Source organism: Otolemur garnettii, unplaced genomic scaffold, assembly GCF_000181295.1.
Source record: "Otolemur garnettii isolate 467f Iridium unplaced genomic scaffold, OtoGar3 scaffold00140, whole genome shotgun sequence".
NCBI classification, from domain to species: Eukaryota; Metazoa; Chordata; class Mammalia; order Primates; family Galagidae; genus Otolemur; species Otolemur garnettii.
Genome location: NW_003852535.1, coordinates 2,868,330 through 2,884,701, shown reverse-complemented (window position 1 = coordinate 2,884,701; position 16,372 = coordinate 2,868,330). Strand labels below are relative to the sequence as shown.

The window sequence follows — 16,372 nt, the reverse complement described above, 5'->3', positions numbered from 1 at the left end:
CTAATCTGACACCTAGATCTTCTGGGAGGGCAACTGATCCCAGAACAAGGGTTGTATCCATCTGAGAAGGGGAGGTGACAGGCACCTCAGACTGCCCTGGAATGAGCTGCAGAGGTCAGGCTAGCTCGGGCCCCACTGCATGCCCTCTCCCCAGAGCAGCTTGGCCTGGGCTTCAGCCTTGGCTCAGAACTCAGGTGGAAGCAGCCATCACTCTCCTCCAGCCCCTTTGCCACCTACCTTGGGGCCAGCCAATCTCGCCAGCAAGTGGGTCTCCTGCCCTTGGGGGTGCCTACTTTGCAAGGACTGGGAAGTTCCCACACTTAGCCAATCTCTAGGTACAGGCTCTGAGAAAGGTTAGCCCCATACTCTCTGAGTCCTGTCTGGGTCTGGGACATGATTCTCCCCATTCCCTGGCTGGGGGCTATTGTTCTGATGGCCTTGGGGGTGCTCAGGAGTGAGGGGCTTCTGCTGCTCTCAGGGCGCACTTGCTGCTCAGGCTGGGCATCAGCTTATGCAGACAGGTCCCACCTAACTCAGCGCTTCAGGGGCCGTCTAGGGCAGGAGTAGGAGAATATTGGGGCGGGCTTAGGAGGCATCTTTCCCACATGCCCTCTCTGCCTCTGAGACACAGCCAGTGAATTCACGGGTCAGGACCTGTCCTGGGCCCCAGGCGCTTCTGAGAGTAGAAGAGGAAGAAGAGGAGGAAAGCTGGGGAGCAGGGCTGCAGGGGCTGGGCACTCCCCACTCTTCACTGGCCCACACAGTGACTCAGGAGGGGACCTGGTGTTGGAGCCCACCTGGAGGGGGCAGATTCCAGTGCCTCCTCCTGAGCTCTGCCAAGGACACCAAAGGAATCTGAGCACCCCATGTCCAGGACAGCCCAGGCCTGGGACAAGAAGGCCCCAGGAATTCCCACATTGCAAATACAGGAAGTTCAAGAAGCATTCCAGGGACAGGTAGGCATTAGCCGAGAGGGGTTCCCTGGAAGTGGTCAGGGCCTGCACCCTGCTGCCCCCACTGAATGCTACCCATTTGGCAAGATCTGGGTCCCTCTGTGGCCACCCCTGGGGTCCAGCTGTGCATAGGAGGCCCAGGCAGGGATGTGCTCACCTCCTCTCAATGTGTCACACTAGGGCTAGGGCAGAGGCCCAGGTGGGAGGTGTGAGTGCTACTCTGGGGCCAGCCAAGTCTATCCTGCGTGCTCCCCTCAGGCACCCTCAGGCTCAGAGACTTACCTCTGTAACTAGACGGCTACATGCTCAGTGTTTACCAGCACTGCTTCTCCTTCCAATATATACACATATGCATCCCACCTCCTAATGGAGAGTGGGAGGGGCTTTGTGGGGACAACAGGGGCCAGAGGACAGAGCCCTTCCAGGCTGGGGGTGGCACCTCATCAGGGCCCACTGGGCCTTAACCTACAGGTCCCAAGACCCCTCCACAGTAGGGCCTCAACTGTTCTGGAGGTCAAAACCTGTTGAGAACTGAAGGCACCTTGCCCTTAAGTTGGGATGATCCCACCCCAGTGGCCATCACCTGGCCAGGCAGTGTGGGGTCCATGGCCGCTGTCCACCTCCGCTGCATCCTATATTTTTCATTGTGTGTTAGCTGGACCAGAGCCCAAAGGCAGCCTGTGCATAGGTAGATGAGCAGATTGTGGTTCATACCCTGGCAATAGCCTATCTCCTGGAAGTGTCAGGGTCACCATGAAAGGAGGTCACCTAAGAGAACAGAGGGCATCTGAGAAGGCAGATGTCAACCTGGGTGGGCTAATGTCACTTGAGAATGCAGAGATTACCTGGGAGGGTCCAGGGGAATGTGGATGTAGCCTCCGTGCCCCTCCCAACATGATGGGTCGGAAGTGAGTGGATCCTGTGTGTCTCAGTGCACAGAGAGCTCCTGGAGAGACTCCTGCAGCATCCAAGCTCAAGTGGCCTCAGAGGGCACACGTCCAGGGCCCCTTCCTGGGTGCAGGGCTAGGGAGGCCTCTGTGTGAGTTTAGTCAACACCTATGAACTTGTTCTTCCCCATCTGGGGCTCTGACTACCACAGACAGGGTCCTGAGATGGGCCACAGGCAGCCACTTCCAGGAGGACAAGGGTTGGGTGCTCACGCCAGCGTGGGCAGCCCAAGGAATCAGCTCAGCTGCCCTCCCTGGGGGGAGCAGCCTGAGGTGGGATCAAGGGAAACAGATATCTCAGGGCTCCCCCTCCCTGTCTGCTGCCCTCTTCCAAGGGGAACCAAGGTCCCTGTCAAGTTTCTGATCAGTCATGTGACTTCTTTGAGATCTGTACTCTTGCTGTGACCACAGCCAGGTGCACCAGGCACCTCACTAACTACTGAAATATTTCTACCAAGAGAAGCGACCCACTCACCACTGAGCTGCTGGGGTTTGGGACAGCCCCAGGAGGAAGGCGACATGGCTCCTTCTGACACGTGGTGGACAGGTCCAGGAGGAGCCAGGAGTCCGCACCCCAACTCCCTTCCACCTCAGTCTTCAAGGACAGACCCTCACCTCTTGCTTGGGTGTCCCTGACAGCAGCGAGCCTGAGTCCTACACAGCACATCCTGGTGCCCCAGGAGTAGGGATTCTAAAAGAAGTCATGACATCCCTGAGCCTCTACCACCTGTGGATGTGAGAACGCGGCCTGGGCACAGCACTGCCTGGGAAAAGTCGTTATGTTAGGGACAGAGCAGGCCAGGATTAAGAATATATCCTGCTGCCTGGGAGAGAGAAAAGAGGGGTCTATTTGTTTCCTGCTGATGCCATCAGCTCCAGCTAGTCACACAAACCCTGACAAGGAAACCCAGACCATGTTAAGATGACCCCCCCAATCAGCATGGAGCTCTTCAGGGCGGCTAAGTTTTTACAACAGAATCTCTGACCACATTTGGGTCATGTGGTGGCTATCCATTTACCTTTGTAAGCTTCACTGTCTTCCTAACAGGCTGTGCCATATTGTGTCCCCATCAGCCATGATAAGGCTTCCTGTGGCTCCACGACCCACCTACCCACCCCCACATGTGGTGTCACTCAGTAGTCCCTCCTCCTGCCGCCACCCATAGGTCCCATCCAGAGCCTGGCGTGTCCTGGGGAGCACATTCATCACACAACTTTGTGTTGGCAGCGGCTGCTGTGTCCTCAGGCGCCCAGGAGGTACTCAGAATGTGAGGCTGGCTGCTCCTTGGGCCACGAGAGCCGTTGGGCCCTTGGGATCTGTCACGTTCTCCTCTGGGTCCCCTGCCTCCCCCAGGAATGTCCCCATTCTCCCTGAGGCCCCCATCTCTCCCAAGGCCCTCCATCCCCCAGCAGCCTTACATGACATCATACTGCTGCCTGAACATGACATGGTCTCTGAGGGCCAGGGTCACATCCAGACTGATCTGCTATATGTGCAGAGATGACACCTTGCCCTGCTCCTTCCTTTTCTGTACAGCAGGGCCAAGAGGAAGGAACAGTCTCAGAATGCACCAAAGACTCATGGCCACTAACAGTAGCCACAGTCAGGCAGCACTTCTGGAAGGAAGGGAAGTTTATGTCTCCAGAAAACTCCTTGTCTCGCTTGCGTTGGAAGCTGGAGAGGGTCACAAGAGCCCAACTCTCCTGTGGTGCCCACATCACTGATTGCACCCAGCAGTCCTGGCGAGGAGATAGCCAAGGACCTCCCACTGCTGCTGTCAGACCCCAGAGTTCCCCCAGGCCCCAAACCCTCCTCTGTCATCTGAGCCACCTGTAAATAGGGACCAGGGCTGCCCAGGTCAGGTCTCCTGAGCCTCTTCTCCTGGAAGGTGAGCCCCACTGTGGGAACCGTATCTCTGTTTATCCTCCACCTTCTGCTCCCATACAAAGGACCTGTCCCCTTACAAGAGGGTGGGCATCCCCTGTCCCTGGGTTCCTCCCCTGGAATGTTCCTCCCAGGACCTATCTCAGGGCCCTCAGGAGGGCAGGGAAGTAGCTTCTGCCTGGGCCTCTGCTTCCTGAGGCCAGCTGTCCCCAGCCACTGCAGGGAGGTGCTGCTGGTTCCATGCTGAACTGGCTCCCTAGTCAGGAGCCTCAGAGCTGAGTCCTGCAGAGGGAGGGAGGGCTGGCGGGTCCAAAAGAGCTGGGTCTTGGAACAATGGCTTCCAGGCCTGTCTGTGGTGCCCACCGCACCCTCCCTGATGCTAGAAACACCCAGGAAAGCTGGGACCCCACCACCTTGACACCCCTGCTTCATAGTTATGAAGGGAAACAAGTACCCTCACAGTCCCAATCAGCCTCACCAACACTCGTGTTTCTTGGTGTCGGCAGCTGTTTCACTTGTAGAGAAGAGAGGCTGGACCCCAGCATCTTCTCTGTAGCCAGCCAGCTTTCTAGATTCCCTTGCTAATTCTGACACACAAGTATATGGAGAATCTCCCAAGTGTTCTAAGGATGTGGTGATATATTCAGAATGTACTCAAGGAGAAAGGAACAGCATGCTATTTCTTCCTTCTCATTTGTGTGACAATAACTTATTTTGTTGCCACCCCTGGGATTACAAGTGTGAGCCACTATTCCCAGCTGGTTTTGCTTTTTTATAAGAACAGTAAAAATTTGTGTGGGAGCCATCAGTACAAATGCCAAAACAGTTCTTCCAAGACAATCCTTTGATTCCAGATATGAAATAACATCCAATATATCTTGGCTTTTTGTTTGTTTATTTGGGAAAGCTGAAAATTTTTTTCTTGACAGTCATGCTAATCATTTACAAATCTTACAAGTGTGATAGCACGGCATTTATTGGTAAAATGTTGACTCATCAGCCAGGATAAAGAACTTGTTGTTGGCCAGTCCTAATGGCCTATGCCTGTAATCCTAGCACTTTGGAAGGCTGAGGTGGGGGGATTCATTGAGCCCTGGAACTTGAGACCAGCCTCAGCAACATAGCAAAATGCTGTCTCTATAAAGCATTAAAAACTTAGCTAGGCATGTAGATCCAGCTACTTAGGAAGCTGAGGCAGGAGGATCAACTGAGCCCAGGGGCTTGAGATTACAGTGAACTATGATTGCACCCACACACTCTAGCCTGGGCAACAGAGTGAGACCTTGTCTCTTAAAAATTAAGAAGAAAAAAAAAAAACTGTTGTTCATGGGTGTGTGGCTAGTCCTATAATCCCACCTATTTGGAGTCCAGGCAGGAGGATATCTTGAGGCCAGGAGTTTGAGACCAGCTTGGGCAACACAGCAAAACCTCCACCTCAAAAAAAGAAGAAGGAGGAGGAGGAGTTGTTGTTTTTCAGTCAAAAACCTCTTTAGCGTCACATGCCATGTCATCAGTATGTCGAGTTGTTCTCTCTGACAGCAGACCTTTCTCTTTTGTACTGCATGTGGCATTACCATTTTACTGTCATTGTGTTAATTTTAGGTTCCCACCATGTGTTGTATGACTTTTCTTTTCCTATATAATAGGTTCTGCTACCAAATAACTTGCCTTTTTAGCCATGGGACTTTATATATATAAAGTGTGTGTGGCTTCTGGTTCACACACACTGTGTGTGTGTGTGTGTATTAAATCATAAACACATGGATCATGTATACATTAATGCATTTATGGGGTACAATGTGCTGATTTCATATAGAATTAGGAATGCTTACATCACACTGGTTAATATATACCTCATCACGTTTACTTAGTTATTGTGTTAAGACATTTATACTCTATATTAATAGATCTGACATGTACCTTTGCGTTATGCACCATTGTGGTGATCCCACCATTCACCCTCCCTCGATCTGACCTCCCCGCTCCCTTTCTATGCCCCCCTTCTCCTTCCTTCATCTTGGGCCATAGTTGTGATCTATTCTTCATATGAAAGTGTGAGTGATTGTAATTGGTTTCATAATAGTACTGAGTACATGAGATAATTGAGTCTCTTTCATCACTGGAAACCCTGGGAACCTAATATCCACTAATTTATAACATATTAAACAGGATTTCATATGTTTTCTGCAAAATTTTTGTTTAATCATCTGTTCTCCCCTTCTATATTATAACTTATTATTAGCATCTGTGTTTTACAGATGGGTCTAATAGTCTATCGTGCTGCTTTTTAAAAATGAGGTGTGAAATGAAAGAAGAGAATTCCAGGATTAAGAGTATGGGTGAATCTGACAAGGTTGGTTAGCAATAAAGACTTACAACTCACAAAAGCATTAATGGCAGAAATGTCTCAAGGAGGCTGAGTGCAGTGGCTCACACCTGTAATCCTAGGACTCTGGAAGACTGAGGTGGGAGGATTGTGTACAAGATACACTTGAGAGTATAGGGAGTTGGGAGGACCTGTGCCCAGGAAAACAGGTTCGTGAGACAACTAGCAGTTCTACCACAAACTATTTCTTTGTCTACAGCTGGCAACAGTGAGTTTCTTCAAGCAAGAGTTGAGTCTCTTTCATTACTGGAAACCCTGGGAACCTGATATCCACTGCCCACTATGAACGTGGATCTGACCAAGCACAGAAAAAGCTGCTGTTGCCAAAGGAGTGATCAGGAAGCTTCCAAAAGAGCTGTGCTGTGCACAACTGAATTTGGTATGCATGATAAGCTGTGCAGTGAGTTTCAGGAGGAAGATGGTCATAGAAACAGACTCAGCAGTGAGAGCACTAATTTTGTTGTTATTCATGGAGCAGCTCACTTTACTCTCAGAGCTGGCACCTTTCTCTGTCAAATAGAGTTACTGTGAGGATTAAATTGAATACGTATGAAGTAGGTCCTCAATAAATAATGGCTGATAGTTTTATTTTGGTAATAACCCCAAAGGGGAATTTCCATCAATATCAATGATCAAGGAGAGAATAACAACACCAATTAACATTTATTGTGCTGTTAGTATAAGCTATAAATATATTAACTTTATGGATCATGTGAGGTAGATGCTATTATTCCCCTTTTACAAAGAAAGAAACAAAGGCATAGGAAAATTAGGCAGCAAGGCAAAGATCACAGACCTACTTATAGGGGAGTTAGGCAGTCTTAACCCTACAACCAATTTATATCTAGGTGGGACTGGGGATTGGACAACTTGGACTCATGAATTTCTTTGCAACAAAAGGACTAAAAGCCATAGTATCACTGTGGACTTCTTTGTCTGGCTTTGCCATTGACCTCCTAGGTAACACTGGGCCAGCCCTTCTTTTTTCTTGACTTCAGTTTCCTCATTTTACAGTGAAGGAATTAGACACAGTGATTCCTGATTCTGACCTACAGCCTCAAAGGAAGTATTTGACAAATAGGCCCAGGCCTCCTGATGACATCATAGAGAGAAGAGTTCCATGAGAATAGTCAGGCCTTCCCAGAAGCCCAATGTCACAGTCTGTGTTGAGCTCAGCTTGGAAGAGAAGGGAAATCCAGGAGGTGCCTGTTGGGTCCAGGTCTTGAGCTCTCTTTGTTCCAAGGTTCCCAGAATAGTGATGGATCAAAACTTGATGTCTGAGAACACTCAAAATAAGGCAGACACCGATAACTTGGACATGTTCTCTCAGCACCCCTCATCATCCCCACGTCACAGTCCAGGCCACAGTGGAGCTCACTACCATCCTGCCTCCCCTCACCACAGGGTGGCCCAACATGATGGTGAGTCCCGCCATCATGGAACACCCCACCATCACTCTGGATCTCACCACTCTCCTGAGTTCCAAGACAATACCTCCTCCTATTATTCCTACCCATCTCACCACTACAGTGAGGTCCACCACCATGGCAGAACCAACAGTCCTACATCTTCTGGTCCAGCCACTTCTCATGGCCTTGTTCAGTCCCATGATTCCTACCAGAAGGATTCCTTCAATGATGAGCACTACCATGACAGCAGGATGCATCACAGTGGCTCCCACCACCAAGATGGGTCCTACCACCATGGCAGACTGAACTACCATGGTGGGTCCAACCAGCATGATGGGCCTCCACATCACTTTGGATCCCACCACAATGTATCCCCCTATCATGTTGGATCCCACCAGAGTGGGTACCCCCACCATGTTGGATCCCACCAGGGTGGGTCCCCCCACCACGTTGGATCCCACCAGGGTGGGTCCTCCCACCACAGTGGGTCCCCCCACCATGTTGGACCCCACCAGGGTGGGTCCTCCCATCACATTGGATCCCACCACAGTGGGTCCCCTCACCATGTTGGATCCCACCAGGGTGGGTCTTCCCACCACATTGGATCCCATCACAGTGAGTCCCCCCATCATGTTGGATCCCACCATGGTGGGTCCTCCCATCACATTGGATCCCACCATGGTGGGTCCCCCCACCACGGTGGGTCCTCCCACCACATTGGATCCCACCACAGTGGGTCCCCTCACCATGTTGGATCCCACCATAGTGGGTCCTCCCACCACATTGGATCCCACCACAGTGGGTCCCCTCACCATGCTGGATCCCACCATGGTGGGTCCTCCCACCACATTGGATCCCACCACAGTGGGTCACCCCATGCTGGATCCCACCACACTGAGTACTACTACCAGAGTGATTCCCACCCCCATGGTGGGTCCCATAACCATAGTGGGCCCCACCACAATGGTGGATCTCACCACCATGGTGGATCTCACCACCATAGTGGGCCCTACCATCATGGTGGGCCCCAAAATCCTCATGAGGATTTGCCTCAGCATTCCTATGGTGAGTCCCCCCACCACACCAGGACTTCTGACCATAGTGGGCTCCACCATATTGCACCCATTACTGGTGAAGACTTCCACCATGGAAGATCCCATCACCATGAAGCCCACCACCACAGAAGGCCTCAACATCATGGAGAGACTGCTTCCCATATTTCCTCTGAGGAGTTGTACCATCATGGTCATAATGAGCATCATCATGGCGATTACCACCCCAATGAGCAACACTATGGGGAGCATCCCCACCAGAGAGACCACCACCACAGTGAACATGCCCACCAAAGAATCCACCAACACCACAGAGACTACAGCCACTATGGCGAGCACTCCAGTAGCTTGCATCCTCCTGATGACTTACATGGTGATCACCGATACAAGGAGTACCATCAGAGTACTTCCCAACTATTTGTTCCACACAGCCTTGGTAAGGCTCCCCTCAGCTCAACCATTTCTTCTAAGCCATCCCACCTATCTAAGGGCTCCACTTCCACCATAAGTCAGACACACTCTAGAGTTCTCTCGATTGGCTCCCAGATCTCCAACAAAGTTCATCCCCAGGATACCGCCTCCAAAGACTCAGAAAGCTGGGATGAAGAAGATGAGCAATTTGAAAAGCACAAAAGTGAGTCTTTGCTGAGTCCTGTACCTCCCACAGCCTGGTCCAGATTCCAAACTTGCTTTCAGCACCCACAACTGACCTTCCACAGATCATGAGGCTTGACCCTCACCTGCATATGTAGTCCACTAGCTGTTCACTCTCCCAGCTGTTCATCACCCCATCTTTTATTTCTTGAATTATGTACCTCTTCAAGCCTTGAGGTGTTTGTTGATTCAGTCACTGCTTTATTCATTCACGTGTTCACTTTTCAAATATTGACTCTTTCTGAATGTGGATACACAGTCCACAAGGAAAAATCCAACCCTGTTGCTTCCCTCAGGGGGCTCCAAGACTAGGGGTGACCACTTAACCAGTTACAGATCAGTAATAGGGGCCTGTCCTCCTCCACATCAGAACATTTATTACTGTGGATTCTATTTGCCTACTTTCTCCCAAGAGGACAGAACATAGGAACTAGAACCTGAATGAGGGCCTTATTGGAGGACAGGGAGAGAAATCTTGGCTATTAACTCACAATTCCTCAAACTTGGTTCCCAGTAGTTCAGTAAACATGGCAGCAGTGGTGAGTGTCTTGTTGAATGGAGACAAGAAAGGTAGCCCATAGGAGGAAATGTTTTGGCAGGATCTTAAAGGGAAAGGGTGAGTTTACAAAGAGAAGAGAATGGTGAGAAGGGTGGATTTTCCACATGTAAGTTGCCATGCAAGCAAAGAAAGTCATGGAGGTGTGGAAGTAGGAGCTCTCAGGATCCTCTCAAGCCAGTTACAACTCCCAAACATGCTGGCACCTGTCATGGAAAGGGTCAGGTCTGTAGCCCGGGTATTCGCACAGGCTAGCAGAGAGACACCTTAGTGGACAGCAGGTGAGCAAGCAGGAATGATGATGAACTCTGACCCCCTCTGGGAAGGTGCCTGGGACCCCCATGTTCCCCATCTTTACAGACTTGACTTTTTGGCTCCCTTTCAGCCGGCCGGAGCCAGAGGACCCACAAGAAGCCGCGTCCTCCATCCTTTTTCACTATGCTGTCTGAAAAATTAAGCTACCTCATCCAGGGCTTCCGGAGAATGATCTGGAACCTGACCCACTCCTGGGCCTTTGAAATCTTCATCTTCTTCATCATCTGCCTCAACACTGTCATGCTTGTGGCCCAGACCTTTGCTGAAGTGGAGATCAGGGGGGGTAAGAGCCAGGGAGCCTCGTTGACGTGGAGAAGGCCACTGATGTTGTTCCAGGACCTCCTGTAGGCCTGATCAAGTGGCAGGTGATTTACATAACTTAGCTCACTTGGTCCTCCCCCAGTGTTAGAGATGAGGCTCAGAAAGAGGGTGCTGAGGTTGGCTGCAGTTGGCCAGAGCCTGGACGCCAGCTCTCAGGCAGCCTGCTGTTGGAGGCTACAGTCGCCAGGGGGCGCACCGCTCAACACACAGCTTTGGGCGAGAATGGTGCAGGGAACCCGGGTCTGCGGGAAGGGCAGGAGACCTGAAGAGAAGGACGGAGCGTAAAAGAGGAACACCTGGAAGGCCAGCGCCTGATTATCAGTGGAGCAGGATAAAAGAAAGGACCTGCTGCAGCTCACTGTTTCAGGCTCTATCCTAAGCCCTTAAGTTAAATGCACTTAACATTCACGACTCCATCGGATAGACTTTTATAATCCCTGTTTTAAGGATAAGAAAAGTGAAACACAGAACAGTTAGATCACACAGACATTTAGGGCAGAATCAGGGAGAGCCAAGGTATTTGGGCTGATGTGAAGTGCTGGTGGTGAGGGGAGAGAGCATGGGGGAGGGGGTGGCTATTGCTGGGAATGGCCCTGAGTGAGCCCCTGGTATCCCCACAGAATGGCACTTCTTGGCCTTGGACTGCATTTTCTTCTGCATCTACGTAGTGGAAGCTCTGCTCAAGATCATTGCCCTGGGCCTCTCATATTTTCGTGACTACTGGAATGATCTGGGTGGGTGGGGATGGCACATGCATGTTTGGAGGGGGAGGCTGAGAATGAAATAGGGGCAGGGACAGGAGTGCTGGCATCAGGAGTGCTGTGGGGCAAGCCAGGGCCCAGGAGCCCGCCACACTCACCTATGTACCTTCAGACTTCCTCATCATGATCATGGCCATGCTGGACTTCCTGCTCATGCAGTTTAACTCCTCCTCCTCCATCTACAACCAAAGCCTCTTCCGGGTCCTCAAGGTCTGCAAGAGCCTGCGGGCACTGAGGGCCATCCGGGTCCTGCGGAAGTTCAGGTCAGTACGACCATCCTGGTCTGGGGACTCTGAAGGAAGGGGGACACAGGCCTGGGCCCCCAAGGGACTCATTCCCTCCACTGGGATTAATCTCATCATTTTCTGGAAAGGGGCCAAGGCTCACCAAAGTCACCCACAAATCAGGGACCTCCTGTCTTCAGTATCAGCCAGGGCTGGACTGCTGTGCACAGATCCCCACCCTCACTGACTCATCCCCCCTTCTCTACTTCTGCTCACAGTATCTTAACCAGCCTCCAAGAAGTGACAGGGACCCTGGCCCGGAGCTTGCCATCCATCACGGCCATCCTCATCCTCATGTTTACCTGCCTCTGTATCCAGCACTGGGGGCTGGGGAAAAGAGCCTGGGGTCTGCAGTAGAAGGGGTGGGGGAAACAAGGACTGGATGATAAGGGGTGCTGGGGTGGAGATAGGACTTGGGAACCTGGTTTGGCCCTGAACAGCCAGTCCTATTCTCCGTGGTACTCCGGGCACTGTTCCGAAAATCTGACCCCAAGCGCTTCCGAAGCATCCTCACCACCATATTCACCCTCTTCACCATGCTCACCCTGGACGACTGGTCCCTCATCTACATAGACAGCCGAGCCCAAGGTGGGGCAGACGACTGGCGGGTGGGCAGACCCTGACGGCTCAGTTATCCCATCTGCAAAGGGGGCTCTGAGCCTGCTGGCAAGGGTGCAGTGTGGACAGGCAAGCTCCAAGGACTCCCTCTCTCCCACTTTCCCCCAGGAGCCTGGTACATCATTCCCATTCTTATGATTTACATCATCATCCAATACTTCATCTTCCTCAAGTGAGTACCTCCTGCTACTCTGCTGCCCAGCTTCCCTCCCTTCCCCCCACCTCCTCGTGGGTACCTCCATCCTAACCCTCTCACCCTGGCCACACTGCAAAGAATCCAGGGAGGGTGCTGGGCCTCTCCTATGGCCTCCTCCTTGAAAGCACCCTACTGTGCCCTCCCCAGCCTGGTGATAGCTGTCCTGGTGGATAACTTCCAGATGGCACTGCTCAAAGGCCTAGAGAAAGTGAAACAGGAGGTACCAAGTGGGGTGGGGCGGGTGGACCAGATCAGGAAACTCAAGAGGGAGGCTCAGGGTGTGCCAGGGACAGGTAAATGTGGGACTCCAGCAGGACTGAGGCTCTTCTCCCCAGAGGGCTGCCCGGATCCATGAGAAGATACTGGAGGACTCAATAACGGATCTCAGAAAAGCAGGTACCAAGCTCACTCACACCCACCCTCACCCTGGTCACCCTGGGCCCCTCGCTCTAGTCCCCCAGCCTCCTGCCACAGTCAGGCACACAATGCCAGGCTCAGTTTAGAGTTTTAGAATCTGAGACTTGGGAGGACTTTCAGAGTTTAGGGCTTTAGGACAATCCTCCCAAAGCCAATTAAACTGAAAGACCCATGTCTAAGAAGACCAATTGGCCAACTTATGATTCACCAAACCCCCATTTGTGTTAATAATATATAAAGTCCATAGCAGTTGGTCTTCTATGGGATGGTTTCAACTGCCTTTGTGAGTTTGTCAAGGTTATACACATTTGTCTGGAGTCACTCAACATGGATTGAAAGTCTACAGAAATGAAGTTTCCTGCACATGTTTATTTTCACACTCCCATTTTTCTGAGTGAATTGATTTTGAGATAGTTGGTTTGCTTCCTGCATAAGCATTCTCAGAACTTTAGAATCTGTGCTCCATAATCCCACTCTTAGGATCATCAACATCAGAGAATTAAAGGTCCTCTGAGATCACCTGTTCCCTCTCCTGCACTCCCCATCAGAAACACTCAGTGAAAAACAGCTTAATCAGAAAGAGCAATTAATTGGCTCAAATTACTTGGCAGAATGAGGGTACATGGGCTTTCAGGAATGGCTGGATCCAGAGCTCAAATTATGATTAGGATTTAGTCTCCTTCTAGGTCTCTGCTCTGCAGCCCTCTGTGTGGTTTTATTCTAAAGGCAACTCTTCCCTTGGAGTAGCAAATGATCACCTGCAACTCTAGCCCCAAATCCTCACAGGTTAGCCATCCCTAGCCCCCGCCCAGTAGAAAAAGGAATCCTTTTCTCCCAGAGGTCCCAACAAAGTTCCAGAAATGAGCCCCCCACCCTTTGTCTAGTTCTGACCCAGTCACCACAGCCCAAAAGACAGGGTGTTCTGATTGGCCAGGCCTAAGTCACACGTCTTTGGAGCTGAGGAGCAGGACTAATATCAGCATGGGTTGAAAAGGGATAGGGCTGGTCCCCATGAAAATTAGGATACTTTTACCAGAATAAGGAAAGGGTGCTGGACAGGAAAACACAGAACTTCTGCACATGCCACACCTAGAGAAGCAACCTCTTAGGAGGCACCCTGGGCAGATGCTCCTTTGGCCTCTTTTTGAGCATCTCTATGGTGCATGGGGCCTCTCCCACCCCCTGTCCTAATTCAGGCGATTTCTTCACCTCCCCCTTCCTTCTTTCTCAACATCCAGAGCCTGAAATGGTGATGAGTGAAGGCACCATGAGAAAGCAGTTCATCGAGAAAAACTTTGGGCCCATGACTGACAAGTGAGAGACACGAAGGGAGGGGAGGATCTTAGGTCCTGACCAAGAGGACTGGGAGGAAAGGGACCTCACCTGCCTCCCTGGAAGGAGGATGGAAAGCTAAGGCTTGTGTAGGAGCCTGTGGGTGGAACATGGAGACCACAAGTGGCTCCTGCATGCCCAGAGGTGCCCCACCAGTGGGGACTTCGCTCATCCCTTTACTCAAGAAACTTCCCGACCTTTGTCACGGACAGCCTTGTGAGGGCTCCAAGGGACCCAAAGAGGACGCAGTCTCAGTCCCTGGCCATGAGGTTCTTACCTCTGAAGGTCTGTTCTGGGCCTTGCAGGATTGGTGGTCTTCAGCCAGGTGGAAGGATGATGAGGCGGATGCAGAAAACAGTTTGGGTAAAGGCCTCAGGGCCAAGTAGGAGCCTCCATTCCTGTGTACTTCAGTGGCCAGTTGGGCCAGGAGAGCTAGGGACTTATGGCTGGGGACACATGCTCATGATTAGTACAGGCTCCCACTTCCTGGTGTTCAGGCCTGGCTCCCCAGAGAGCGGGGTCTGCCCTACTCCATCCAGACTGGCTCTCGTCCAAACCCCAGGACATCCAAACCACTGGCATCCTCTAGGTTCTCCTCACCCACCAAGCGAGCCCAAGCTCTGTGGCCTGGCATTCAGGGTCCTTGGATCAGGCCTGGGCTAACTTCCCTTGTATCATGGTAGCCATGATCACCCCAGGCACATCTTTGCTTCACCCACATCATTTCCCAAGCACAGCTCACACTTCTCTACCTTCAGGCCTTTGCCTACACTGTTCTCTCTGCCTGGAATGCTCTCTGGCTGCTGATTCCAGATCAGGGAGCCAAGAGTTTCAATCCTTGCTTGCTTCACCTCCTCCTGGGTCACTTACCTGTCCATCTTCCTTGTTCCAGCTCCTTGGCCACTATGCTTATCTGGGGTCCTTGGCACTTCTGGGTTTCCTGGTCTCCAAACCTCCCCACTGGTCCATCTCCACTGAGTGATCTTGATTAAGTGCTATTTTGCCTTTTCTCTTCTCTGAGTTTAGGCTCTTGCCCACCTTGCTTTGACTCATCCTGGGTGTCTCCACCTTCAGCTGATCCACTCCCTGAAACAGCCATCCTGAAGCCTGCCCCAGGCCCACAGTAATGCCCCCCTGACCTCACACCTCAGAGCACCAGGGACCCTGCCCAAGCCTGGCAAACTTACCTGTATCTTCCAAACTCAGCTTCCTCTGAAAGCCTTTCCAACCCCCAGAACTGGTTGGAGTTTCCCTCTGTACCCATCTTTGCACCTACCACACTGTGTCGGTAGTTGTCTGGCTGTGGAGCCAGGCTGTTTCTTGTTCATCTGTACATCTTTGGACCATCTTGCAGTGTTCATTATGTTCTGTGTTGTTTGATGGAAAGGCTGATGAGATGGATGGGTGGTAGTGGATGGACAGTGAACTCCTGGGGGGTTCTTGAGTGGATGACTGAGCACACAGTCCAGTGGGGTGGACAGGAGCAGATACAGGAAAGAGCAGGAGTGGAGGGAGAGGTGAGCATGCACAGGTGGGGGATGGACAGGAGCAGATAGAGGGAAAAGCAGGGGTGGAGGGAGAGGTGAGCATGGACAGGCAGGGGTTGGAAAACTGGGTGAATGGATAGCAAGACAGGTAGATGGGAGGTGAGTGAATGGAGAGGTGTGGGCAGGTGGTGAATAGGCAGATGGAGTACATAATGAATAGTTTGAAGCTTCATGGCACAGGCAGACATGGGACTTTTCTGTATGTGGAAAAGGAAACATACTGAAAACAGAGGTCTACTGCAGTGATTTTCAACCTTCCTAATGCCACGATATATTTTCATTGTTACAAAAGGGTCACGACCCACAGGTTGAGAACCGCTGGTCTGGTGTGATGTAAGTTTGGGGGGCAGCAGAGAAGCAAGACAGAGGAGCCATCTGGGTGGCTCTGGGGGCCTGAAGTGCCAGCAGGCAAGTCAGCCCACCGCTTGCCTCCCTCTCCCCCAGGCAGCAGGAGCTCCTGTTCCACTACCTACAGCTGGTGGCAGCCGTGGAGAATCAGCAACAGAAATTCCGTTCCCAGGCATCTGTTGCCAATGAGATTGTTGATGCCACATTTGAGGTAGACCAAGCAGGATAGGGAGGGTGGCATGAGGGAGCCTTGGGGTCTTGTGCCCAGTAGTGGCCCCAAGTAACAGTCACAAGGGTATATTTGGGAGGGCAGAACCCAGTGCTAGCTCATTCACCACCCTCCATTTCTCCCTCACCCCTGCAGGTTGGAGAAGAGGACTTCAAGAGATGA

The 16,372-nt window shown here is 51.6% G+C and overlaps 1 protein-coding gene across 1 annotated transcript; it reads left to right on the top strand.

Moving 5' to 3' along the window:
* The first annotated feature begins 7,429 nt into the window (after window positions 1-7,429).
* Window positions 7,430-16,372, top strand: CATSPER1 (cation channel sperm associated 1). Its single transcript, XM_023518432.1, has 13 exons — window positions 7,430-7,895; window positions 8,718-9,266; window positions 10,228-10,440; window positions 11,099-11,212; window positions 11,352-11,502; window positions 11,742-11,833; window positions 11,968-12,111; window positions 12,250-12,313; window positions 12,485-12,557; window positions 12,673-12,733; window positions 13,993-14,068; window positions 16,078-16,192; window positions 16,346-16,372. Exons 1-13 carry the CDS (start codon window positions 7,430-7,432, stop codon window positions 16,370-16,372), a joined length of 2,145 nt encoding a protein of 714 aa, XP_023374200.1.

Excerpts from the sequence above, each read along its gene's own strand:
- CATSPER1 (XM_023518432.1), top strand. The coding sequence starts at position 7,430 with ATGGATCAAAACTTGATGTCTGAGAACACTCAAAATAAGGCAGACACC. Across the intron at positions 12,558-12,672 it reads TAGAGAAAGTGAAACAGGAG|AGGGCTGCCCGGATCCATGA; the intron begins GTACCAAGTGGG and ends TCTTCTCCCCAG. Across the intron at positions 16,193-16,345 it reads TTGTTGATGCCACATTTGAG|GTTGGAGAAGAGGACTTCAA; the intron begins GTAGACCAAGCA and ends TCACCCCTGCAG.